The sequence below is a fragment of the Sinocyclocheilus anshuiensis genome, unplaced genomic scaffold (genome assembly GCF_001515605.1).
Source record: "Sinocyclocheilus anshuiensis isolate Anshui unplaced genomic scaffold, SAMN03320099.WGS_v1.1 scaffold1453, whole genome shotgun sequence".
NCBI classification, from domain to species: domain Eukaryota; kingdom Metazoa; phylum Chordata; class Actinopteri; order Cypriniformes; family Cyprinidae; genus Sinocyclocheilus; species Sinocyclocheilus anshuiensis.
In genome coordinates this window covers 704712-717103 of record NW_015549558.1, presented here as the reverse complement: position 1 = coordinate 717103, position 12392 = coordinate 704712, and the positions used below count along the sequence as shown (strand labels likewise).

At 36.4% G+C, this 12392-nt stretch overlaps 2 protein-coding genes across 2 annotated transcripts in view; one reads left to right on the top strand and one right to left on the bottom strand.

The window, feature by feature from the left end:
* Positions 1-916, top strand: part of LOC107656990 (major facilitator superfamily domain-containing protein 4B-like) — a 9133-nt gene extending 8217 nt beyond the window's left edge. The window contains exons 8-10 of the mRNA XM_016444960.1: positions 400-470; positions 550-667; positions 783-916. Coding sequence (XP_016300446.1) covers positions 400-470; positions 550-667; positions 783-916 — 323 coding nt within the window. The remainder of the gene's footprint in view (positions 1-399; positions 471-549; positions 668-782) is intronic.
* Positions 917-2578: 1662 nt separating this feature from the next.
* On the bottom strand, positions 2579-8595 carry nucks1b (nuclear casein kinase and cyclin-dependent kinase substrate 1b). The gene is made up of 8 exons (XM_016445030.1): positions 8143-8595; positions 6334-6383; positions 6105-6159; positions 5784-5812; positions 5513-5644; positions 4365-4535; positions 4111-4248; positions 2579-3964 (listed from the first exon to the last, which is right to left on the bottom strand). The coding sequence occupies exons 1-8, from the start codon at positions 8157-8159 to the stop codon at positions 3669-3671; spliced, it is 888 nt and encodes a 295-aa protein (XP_016300516.1). The 5' UTR covers positions 8160-8595; the 3' UTR covers positions 2579-3668.
* Positions 8596-12392: the final 3797 nt, after the last annotated feature.

The following is a 12392-nucleotide window of genomic DNA, read 5'->3' as shown; positions in this document are numbered from 1 at the left end:
TATATATATATATATATATATATATATTGAAAATTAAATTATATTTAATGATTTTAAATCCTCCTTTTGACTTTTTAAAGTTAAGAATATATAAATATAGACTTATGATTCTTCTGATGGTCCCCACAGTCAGGGCCGGATTAACATAAGGGCTAGGTGGGGCTGAAGCCCCAGGGCCCGCGGATTGAGGGGGCCCGACGTGATTGGCTGTGGAGGAATGGAAAAGTAGACCTAGAATTGATTGGCCATAGGGAGCACCCAAGCTTTCAGTGTGCCGATTGCTGAAACCCCACCACGCACCCACATATTAAGCACTGTTATTAAAGCCAAAGGATACACAGTTATGAGCAAATCAGACCAAACACACACACATATAAAACTTTCTCTTTTTTTCTTCAGGATGTGCAACAACAGTCTTAGTGACAACTGCTGGAATGGGTGAGATGACGTTGCAGGTGTTGGTTGGATCAGTAAGTACTTAGGCTCCCGTTTTAACATTTGGGAAAGATTTTCTAAGGAAGTAAATAACCCTGAGCAAATTTCTTCTAGCTAATTCAGAAAAAAGGGACTTACAGTTTTTTGGTGTGTGGTTTGGTCATCGGATGCCTCAGTTTCGTCTTCTTTCTCAGTGTGGTCCTGTGCAACCGCATCCACAGAAATCTCACAGGTAAAAACAACAAACTTACATGGTTATAATTTACTAACTTAACTGGTGATATTAATACTTTTTGAGTAAATTGGACAACAGTATATGACTCTGTCTCGATGTGTTCACCATCCAGGAGCATCTAAAAAAGCAGCCATGGTGGAAGCGCCACCAGCACCTGCTCCACCTGCTTCAGAGAAAACCGAACCAGAACAGAAAGTTGCTGTAATACAAACTGAATCAATTAAATGTGACTCTGGAAATACTTAATACAAAAGTAATCAGTCAATCTGCTTTCATTATCATATTTGTGTAAACAAACAACAAAAACTCTAGATAGTGATGGAATATGTTTTTTATGTATTTCTGCTAAGTTTGGTATTGGTATATATGTATTTTTTGTTTGTTTGATGTTCAGTTTCTCGCAGATAATACTGACTGTTAAATTATGAATACTATTGGAAGAGAAGACTCTAACAAATGTGAGAAATGTTTCATTACAGGTGGGGAATTAAGTAATTTATGGCATAAAATGTATAAAGTTTTGTACTTTACCCAAGACTGAAAATCATTAACACCAAATTAAATACCATATTAAACTCTCAATTAATTATTCACCAACCTGAAGAAATTCCTAGAACTTTCCTAGTCATTCAAAACATTTTTTATCTTGGTTAATCTGGTCTTGGGCTGGAAGGTTCATGAAGTACTGTATTCACATGAAATCAATAAACTCATGATGACTAATGCAAACAGTCATTTGCAATAAATTATTGTTCACCATGTCATCGCCCTGCTGTGCAAGTTTCATGTGTTCTGCCAAAATAAATACAGCATGTGCTCCCAGACAAATTATGATTGAGGTCAGATGCTGAACAATTCACTCTCATGTTGATCCAAACTTGTTTATTCTTTACAAGCCAAAGCTTTTTTTTGTCCATACAATGAAGGCCACTGAGGTCTAATGTTGTGTTGTTGTTGCAGTTAAAACATTCAAAATAAACTTTAAAATACCTTTTGTGTACTGCAGAAATACAGAGCCCCACTCATGACATGTGAACAAAAATATATTTATCATCACGATCAGAAATGAATAATTATTGTTTCAGTTAAACTGTGGCCATGAAATAAGAATTTGTTCCCCCGACTTAAACTGTTATCTCATTTTAGTAAATCGTGGTGACGTTGTGCTCATTTCTCCCCTCGTTCTGATTTAGTAGTGTAATAAAGCATGAAGTACAGCTCACACAGAAGTCACTTTCAAACCAAGCAGCTTTTCAGCTTTCAGAATCTGCATGACCAACTTTAATCCATTGCAAAATCTGCATTTGGAAATCTTGAGCTCTCATGTAAAATTACAGATCATATGAACTCCTATTGAAATGACTGGGTTTTGTCCACGGAAATTTACCGAACAATGGTAAATATGACAACCCTTAAGTATTAGATGAGAAAAATATCCATATTCAAAACGTAATAATCACTTTAATCTAGCTTGCGCCAGCAGTTGTACACAGAAGCAGTTCCGGGAGCAATCAAAGACAATTTTTAATATAACTCCGACTGGATTCGTCTGAAAGAAGAAAGTCATATACTCCTAGGATGCATCGGGGGTGAGTAAAACGCAGCCTAATTTTCATTTTGGGGTGAACTAACCCTTTAAGGACTGTACGAACATAAAACAGCCGCACATCAGAGATCAGTCTTCTCTGGTCTTCTTCAAACATGTAAGAACTCCTGTAAGAAATGTGCTTCAATTACATTCATCCAGCACTTGAAGAAAACCTCTGGCTGAGAGTCTTTAATCAGAAAGATGCTAAGTAAAACATTATGAAGTCATTTCCATTACAACTAACAGAAGTTTATGCTGTAAAAAAAAAGTGAAGGACAGGTCATCAACTACTAGATTTCTTTAAAGATACATTTTATTTTTTCCGTGTAAAACAAATTTTACAAAAATCAGAACAGCGTAAATAAAACAAACATTTATTTTGGATAAATTATGATATAGACGGAAAGGCTACAGATTAGGATGGAGATACAAGCAATAAAAATAGTCATATGCAGCTGAGAAAGCTATGGATGGTGTGCACTGAATTCAGCTCGTTTTTACCATTCTAATGGCTCAACGGACCGCTCATTTAAAAAGGCATCTATAAGCGTCAAATATTCTTAAAAAATGCACACATGAAGCATCACGGAGGTCAATATTAAGGTTTTCACTAGCTCACTTCTGACATCTCATCCTCATCCTGAAGGTTTACATCCAAGCCTGAGACTCCGCCCACCGACGTACTTCGCACCACGTACATGAAAGCATGCCAACCATGAAAGAGGTTCAATACAACCATAGAAAAAGTCATCTTAGTTCGGAAAAAAGCTGATTTACTAGACTGAATCAAGAAATAACTGCACGGAAAGTGGGAGAAAGTAGCATACTACAGCTATGTAAAGTACAGTCGATGTAGCAAGGAAATCACGTGACTGAACTGCAGCCACAACAATCCAGTGCAGTTCATGACGACAAGCGTATATGCTCATTATAAGCCCGTGGTTTCACCGGTCAACGCAGCTGGGATGAGATCATGTACATTAAAAGTCACAAAAAATGGTTTGTTTGGGAATAAACAAGCAGTTTTGTTCTTTTCAAATACATTTGGAAAAATGTTTAAGATGCCCGTAAAGTAAACTACAGAGCCTACAGTATAATCTGTATTTTTCTGGGGCAAATCATCTTCGTGAAGGTCAACTGTAGCAAAACGGTTTCGGCAAAAATGTCGCAAAGCCATAATTGAAACATTTGATAAATATTAATATGAAAGACCGCAGTTGGGGACTAGGCCAAACCGTACAGATTTAGGATAGGTCTGATACTTTACAGATTTCGTTTTGAGATATGGTATTTACAAGCTGAGAGACATAAACATCCAAAACACCCTTCCGAGTATTGTGGGAAATCAATTCAACTGTTCCTCATTAAGAAAAACGGATAACAGACATGTTCACCAGGAGGTGAAAGAGCTCAGTCTTCACCTGATGGAGCTTCCTCCTCAGAAACATCGTCCTTTTCCTCTTTCTCATTCTCCTTCTCCTCCTCCTTTTCTCCGTTGTCATTGTTTTCCTCTCCTTCGGCGCCGCTTTCGTCATCCTGCGTCTTCTTGGGGGCGGACGACTCCTTTCTGTCTTCCTCTTGCGCCTCTTCCTCCTCCTCCTTGTTGCTCTCGATATCTTCATCTTCGGCTTTTGGTGAGGCCTTCTTCACAACTCTCTTCACCTTCGTCTGACGTTTTCCTCTCCTCTTCTTGGGCCCTCGGGTCACTGGAACAAGATAATTGACGTCATTACTGTAACTGTGACCATTGAAGGCGTCTGGAGGAAGTTCTTCATTAATTAAAGCAGGAAGTGATTAATTATGAAGGTATTACAATTGACCTTTCTGATGGTAGGATTATGGGTGGCTTTACCTGAAGCCCTTATCTTGGGTTTAGGGGATTTCTTGTCTTTGCTTCTCCTGCTCACTTTGGAGTTCTTCCGTTTGGGTCGGCCATAATCGCTGTCATCATCGTCATCCTCAGCCATGAAGTCTTCATCACTGCCTGAATCTTCAATGAGGAGAAGAGGGAAGTATAAATAAAATCAACAAGTATCTAACTGTTGGCTAAAATGTGAATGTCAATGTTATTGAAAGATTTTGTCTCTAACATAATACTCCTCATACCCCCAGTGTAAACGTCACTGTCATCTTCCTCCTCCTCTTCCTCTGCCTCCTCATCCTCACTTCCTCCATCCCCAAGAAGAATCTCCCTCTGTTTGGATGCAGCTTTAGTGGCAGCCTGACGCACCTGCCGGCCCTTCTTCCTCACAACCTTACCATCATCATCACTGTCATCTGTGCATCAAAAGAGCAGATGCATGGTTAATTAACACAAGCTGAAAGTTTGTTAACTATGCATTTGTATGCAAAATGCATAAACAAATCACAAACACAGGCATGAAAATGTTACTGAGGTTTAGTGTGGTTAAGTGAATAAAAGCAAATTAATTAAATTGGCAACATTACAGCTGAGTGCAGACTGACATTGTAAAAAGGAATAAAAGAACAAAATTGAATTTTAACAGCATAAAGAGCAAATGAAGAAAAGCATGAAATTTAAACTATTATTTACAATACATATTACATAGAGATTAACAGATGATGAGGTGGGATGTTTATATTTAACATTATACACTACTAGTCAAACAAATCTATATTTCCCTTATTTATGATGTTTACATTTGTACTGATTACTATTTGAATAATTAACTGAGAAAAAACTTTAAGCAATATTTACTTAATTGCCTTACTTAACTGATATAAAATATGAAAAAAAAAAACTCTTATATCAACTTGTCGCCAAAGCAACATTTCTTATTTTCATTTAGTTTAACTTGATGTGCTAAAATAATTAAAACTAAAGCGGAGTAGACACACACATATATATATATATATATAGTATATACTATATACTATAGACATATTAAAAACTAATAAAAATGACAAAAACACTACACAATTACTACAACTTTAACTCAAATTTAAACGAAAACAGAAAACACAAACAAAAACTAATTCAAACTATATATTTTTTTTAATACAAAAGTATCTCAATTATTCTAAAATAACACAGACTTGAAGAATACAAGCCATTATTTTCATTTAACTTATATTTTATATAATATATTTATAATTTAATATTAAGCTAAAATATAAGAACATTATAAGGCCAAATGCACAGACAGTAGCTTAAACCATCCATGATGTCAGAAATGACTGAATGACTTCATGTAATGAATGAAGCAGTCCTTCAGTGTTTATATTGGTAATACCGGCAGGCCTTTTCCGTTTAGCTGTTGCCTGTCTCCCCCTGCTGGCCTCTTTAGCATCAAAATCACTGTCACCACCATCATCCTCCTCTTCCTCATCCTCCCCATAGTCATTGTCATCACCACTGAAATCCTCTGGAATATGAGAGAATGTGTCAGAATATTCAATAACTGAATAAAATAGTATTTTTAAATAAAACATTTAAATATCAAATCCTGATATAAAATAATAGTAAAAATTTATAATAATTAAGTAAAATAAAAATTTACTTACTCTTGTGGTCCTTGATTCGAGAATCATCACTACATAAGAAGAGATACAGCACTTATTTTTAAGGGTATATAAAATAATTCAGACAAAATACAGACACCATGAATTTAAATAAAATAAAACAGTGTAATGAATATGTATGCAGCTCATAAATAACATTCCAAATGGAGGAGAGCTAAAATAAGTACATGCAAATATGACAGTGGTGCTTAAACTGAAATATCACACTTTTACAACAACTATTTATCATTTTTGATTTCATTACTATCTTAGATGCTACATATTTACTGTTTAACAATATTCTAATAATTCAAACAGACTGACCTGCGTTTTACAGAGGGTTTCTCAGGTCGATCCGATTCTTTTCCATATTCCTCATCTGTATGAAGTCAATCAGTTGAATCAGGTTAGAAAGCAGCAAGACTTCAAAGCACATTCAACACTGCATCTACTAAACTATTAATGCAGCATGGTGTCATTATTTAACATTAGGGCTCATGTTCCATTCGTGTTTTATTTTAAGCACTTTCATGACTTTTCCAAACCTGGTTACCTGCATCGTCAGACTCCTGGAATTGTGCATAGTCGACAACCCTTTTATTCCTGTGCACAAAGAACATGAAAGGAAAAGTAAATGACCCACAAGAGAACAAACATACATGCAGCAGAATATGTTTATAAATCATTTATTATCTATGACCTAAACATTTGTTCACAACAGGGGTCATCGATCTATATGAATATTTTATGGCACAATATTAATGCATTTACATGCTTCGATGCAATGTCAATAAACATAAAATAATAATTAATGATGTAGATTAATGATGTTCTTGTACATTACATTGCAAATGTACTTTTTAATGTGGGATGAGCAATAAAACATTTAGCTTTGGCTGATGTTAGTTTTACATTTTTTTTATTTTTTTTATTTGTCAGAGCTCAAACAAAAAATTGGCAGGTTATTGCACCTTTAAAAACAACCTGATTTGAATGCAGCAGAACTTCTCGCTTGGCTAAAAAAAAACAAGCTTAATTGTATTGAATCTATAATAAATATTTTAAATGGTGGCGGATTTATTATTATTCAAAAGTTGTATTCATCCTCCATATAGCAACAGAGCTGTCACTCCTTTTATTTAAAGCTGTGCAGCTTGACTGAAGGGGCAGAGGAGACAGGGGTGCCATGTTGGAGTAGGTTAATTGCCATGCCAATAGCAGCAGTGTGAGGAGGGACTTTGTGTTTGCAGAGGGGCATTGAACTACAGGCCCTGCAGGTCAGATTATACCCACTGCCCACAGGACCTCCTCAATCCATAACTTATACCGACGAGACCAACATTCCCTCCCAAGCTCCTAGCGCGCTCGCATATTAAATAAAATCACAGTCTGACAGATGATAAACAACATGTTGCCAGTGTTAACGTCACTTGAGCTCGTTGGTTCATATCAACGCTACGAAAACAACAAGCGCGCATTTAAATATATGTTTATCGCGAAAAATAAACACGTTTGTTGATTACCTACTTAGACCTCCTCAATCCATAACTTATACCGACGAGACCAACATTCCCTCCCAAGCTCCTAGAGCGCTCGCATATTAAATAAAATCACAGTCTGACAGATGATAAACAACATGTTGCCAGTGTTAACGTCACTTGAGCTCGTTGGTTCATATCAACGCTACGAACACAACAAGCGCGCATTTAAATATATGTTTATCGCGAAAAATAAACGTTTGTTGATTACCTACTTAGAGGCCTTCATTTCTGATTGAAAACAGATCCAACCTTCTAGTGCATTAATTACAAACACAAGTTTGCAGGAGAAACGGCTCGAGTCGTGTGTGTGTGTGTGAAGTAATGGCGCGCATTGCGCTGCTCAAACACACGCGCTGCTAAACTAACACTAATGCTCACGGGGCTAACTGAAAACAGTTTTCCACCGCAATACCTTAGTAGTACACCACACTCTCGCTACATGACGAGGTAATCGTAAAGCGAATGTTTTTATTTTCTGGGCGATAATGGCTAGCTGGTTGTTTTTGCATAACATTAGCCACCAGCGTGAACTACTATCCCGCTTTTTATCCGCTTGCGGTTAGCATACGTGCGTCTGTGGATGCAGAAACCGATGTAACGTTAGCCATGTTTCCAATTAAAATAAATCTATACACGTATAGAGATGGAAATCGACGTGTTTATGTGTGATTTCAGCTGTTTTGGATTGCAGTTTAACCACGCGCAGAAAAACGCTGGTTAGCCACTTAGCATTTAGCAAACATGGAGAGACCCACATACAGATCGCATCATGTGCGAACCTGCTATTTCTGTAGAGCAGGAGACGAACAAAACGCGCTTACCTTGTAGGTCTCGCCATTCTGCACACAGATTGAGAGACTTTTGCTATTCCAAACTGCAGTTTTATTTGAAAACCAATGTGCTGGCTTGCAGTGCTAGCTTTTTGCAGCTGAAATCCAGGTGTCTGCTGCTGCTGGAAAGCGCTTTCTGTAGCACGGAGCTGTGCGAAACTACCCGAATGCAATGCAAACTGCACTAAAGAGGCCCAAATTGTGTGCGATCTAGAGCATCTGTTTGCACAACGCGTTGCGGTCTGTGTGGGTAGAAAATGTTGAAGTATCCACAGGCCGAATTGACCGGGTTAAGCCCGCTGTCGAATAGTAGCTAACTGATTAGCTACTGCCTGGTCTGCCAGCCAGGATTCTGTTATGAGTAAAAGTGGGATGGAAGTCTGAAGAACGCAAAATGCCCGCAAACCAGGATTGGATGACTGCACTCAGCAACAGTCCTTTACAACCCACTCATTCACATAGAAAGATGGTTAATCAACTGATTACATAATTTTATTTTAACTATTTCCAAATCCAGTTTAGTCAGATAATGTTATTACTATGAGATAGTGAAGCTAGACTCATTCAATCAGTGTAATAAACATATTAAACTTTTAGGGGTGTTTCCAATATCACCAGAGTAAAAGGCATTTATGCACATTAATTCTGATTTAAAGGGGGTTAAGCAAACTGAGATTGCTGAGAAATGTTTTGTATTGCAATTGTTGGAGGCAACAGGTGTGTAATGTTGTTTTATTTCAGAGACATTTGACTTGCTCCTCAGCCATGTTATTAAAACACACAGTGTAAACATTGCCTAATTTCTTCCAGATTTTCATGTTTATTAGTTCAGTAATAAATGCTTATAATCTGGGTCAAACACCAGACTAGTTGCACAGTACTGGAAATAGGTTAAGGATGAGAAGTGCTTGTCAGAGAGGTCAGGGTACAAAAAGCATTTTCTCACAGATAAAAGGAAAGCACTTTAAGCCATTGCCACCGAGACAGTTCTCCTCACTGGTAGATTCATATTGAACCAATGAAGGTTTAGCACTTTGATGGTATTTGAAAATCTAGCAAAGGATAAGCATGAAATTATTTGGATATTTTGCAGAGAATTAAAATGAAAATAAAAATCTTTTGATAATTAAAAAAGATTATGATAAAATGTGTCCTATGATGGTGTAATTAAAATATAATAAAGTTCTTAGGGGTGTTGAACTTATATTTATTTTTCTTATAATATTTTTGTTTTTATTATTCAGTTTATTTTTCCTGGTTATAATTTGTAACAATAAACATAGTTATGAATGGGGTTGTTTTTCTGGTCATAAATTAGCTTTGACATTCTGTGTGAAATGAAATCAGTTTTGAAGAAGAGTGAATAAAAATGAAGAATAGTTTAAAAATCTGCATTATGATACACCTTACTGATGATGCAAACTATACAGGCAAGCAGATGAGGTCAGAAGAAATAATTTTTCTTCCATAAATTTATTTCAAAAAAAGAAAGAAAAATAAAATACTTTACTGACCCACAACATTGACACCAAAATGCATGTTCACATCTGCAGTGATTCTGTTTTAAAATAGGCCTGGACAGAGAGGAAGAAGATTGGAGGATTGGCCTGTCTATATCTCAAACGGAGGAAGAGAGCAGGAGGCAGCGTGAACAGGAAGAGGAACAACTTAAAGCAAGAAATGTAGAGAGGCAGGCTGGCAATCAAGGGCGTCCTGAAGAGGAACATCAGCGCAAAGAGCAGCTACTGGCTAAGATGCGTGAGATCGACATGCAGACTCAAGGTCAGGACTCAGACTTCTTTTCTGATGACACATAAGTGTCCGCTGTATCTATCTATGGCATAAACAGAATTGTGTCTAATATAGACTGGGTCTTATTGTGTAAGAAATTATGTTATTTTGAATTAATGTTTCTGGGTTTGCAGTTCTTGTAAAATCAAACAATCTTCCATCTAACACATGCAATACAATAATCATAAGATGTAATACATCATAGTTCAATATTCATCTTGATTTTTTTCTTTTGGTCTTTTTTGATGGCTTGCTTGAAACAAAAAATTGCTTTATTAATCTTAACGAGAATATCAGAAATACTGAAAGACTGAAAAAGCATGTCTGAAAGCGCATCAGAAAGATTAAAACAAATCATCTTATATAAAATATTTTCACGATGAATATTGGCTAATATAAATGGCTAATGTTTTCACATGTTAAGATTACCGTAGTTTTAATGGTTAAAACATTTTATTAACTGGAATGGGTTTTTCGATTTTTAACATTGAAAAATCTAGGCTTGAGACAAGGGGAAAAAACAAACAAATCTCTGAATCAAAGAAAATAAACTATAAAGGCATAGTAAAAAGTCCAGTCATTGTGATCTTCATGGTCAGTGTGTAAAAATTAAATTATAGCTTGATGCTGTACACAAGCACTGATAGTATTTAGTTATGTGCTGAAGACATAGGCTACTTTATACTCTTACTTATACCATTTTTGTTCTCTTCAGATGACATTTAATGTCGAGCTGTATTAAACCAGTGGCAAAGAAAAAAAAAGATTTCTGTCAAAATAAATGGCAATAGAAGTGGGTTACAAGCAAGCGGCAAGATCTCGCTTGAAGCCAATACAGAAGTGACTAAAACTGCAATTCATCGACTGACCGCTAGAGGCTGGCTCCAAAAGGGTGTCAGTCCCATAGACTCCCCATGTTAAGTCTCGATGTTTTTCATTAGGTCTAACATTGGTCTGTGTTCAGACAGAATTGTCATTATCACTTTAATCAAATCTGACCTTTTACTGTGATCGTCTTAGACATCATCACGTTTTTTTTTACGATATATAGCCGTACGATATAAATCATGTCAAGTGTTATTCCAGTAAATTCCAGTTGTTTGGTTACTGTGTATTATTCAGGCATGGTATACAAGTAATGCTTTTTTAAATTGAATGAATATTGTATGGACAATGCTTAATAGCTCATTGACAGATAACCCGTGTTCAGAAACCTTGACATCTTAAAGTGTCTGCATCACAATTAAAACAATGTGAGGCAAATGTTTGTAAATTCGTGATTTGAGTGCAAAAATTAAGATTTATAGACTTTCAGATAACCATTATTAAACATTTCGTTTAGAAATCAGAGCCATATACATTTTTTCCTACATTTAATCCCTCCTTAATTTGAGTTATTTAGTATAGGTAACACCAGGGGTGTGGACTCGAGTCACTTGACTCGAGACTTGACTCGGACTCGAGTCCCAAATTTGATGACTTGCGACTCGACTCGAAATAATTAAAGAAGACTTGAGACTCGACTTAGACTTTGACAGCAATGACTCGAGACTTGACTTGGACTTGAGCCCTGTGAGGTCACTTAAAAAATATTTTGTTACATTGTTGCATTACACTAATGAAAGTAACTTACATTGCTACTTTTTGAAATACCAAACAAAAGAAATAAATAATAAAAATACCAATATTATTTACTAATAAAATAAAAAATACAGTAAAATCAGTAATACTGTTACATCTCTGATTATAATTTTTATCTAGGGATTAGAAGAGGTAACATTAAGTTGACATTAAAGAACGAAGCCAGGTAAAATAAGTGGCAATGGAACACATGACACGAAACTGCACTACAAGAAAGATTTATTGCCCCCAAGGAACAACAAGTTAAACAAACAAGACAAAGGAAAAAGAAGGGAAGTTAAAGTGGCGCTTAAATCATAAAATAAAATAGAATAAAAATCCCATTATCTAACTAAATCCCAAAACCCCTAAACTATTAAAGAAAAAGAAAGAAAAGAAAATCTTCAACGCAAAAGCGTCATAAACTACACTGAATATACAAAATCAAAACATACAAGAAAAGCGCACACAAATAAACTAGTCTGTCTATATATCCAATATCCCTACGTGCAGGTATGTAGGTCACGTGACTTCCTAAACTCTTCTACTCCTTCCTTGTCTTCCAAACCAGCGGCGAGCTGACAAAGTCATCCGATCACAAAGCGGCATAGCATCGCCAGCCGTTAAAACCCAAGAGCGCAACACAAACACATTCCACGAGTGCACACAACAGTCACAATACAAAACGTCACCCCCGTCTTCCCGCTGACGTTCTCCTTTTGAACCTCTCGGACAAGAACGCCATTGGCAAAGGAAACGTGTTGTCAATTAACTAATGATGAATGACAGCACAGATAGCCAATAGAATCCAAGGAAGGCGGTACCTAAGA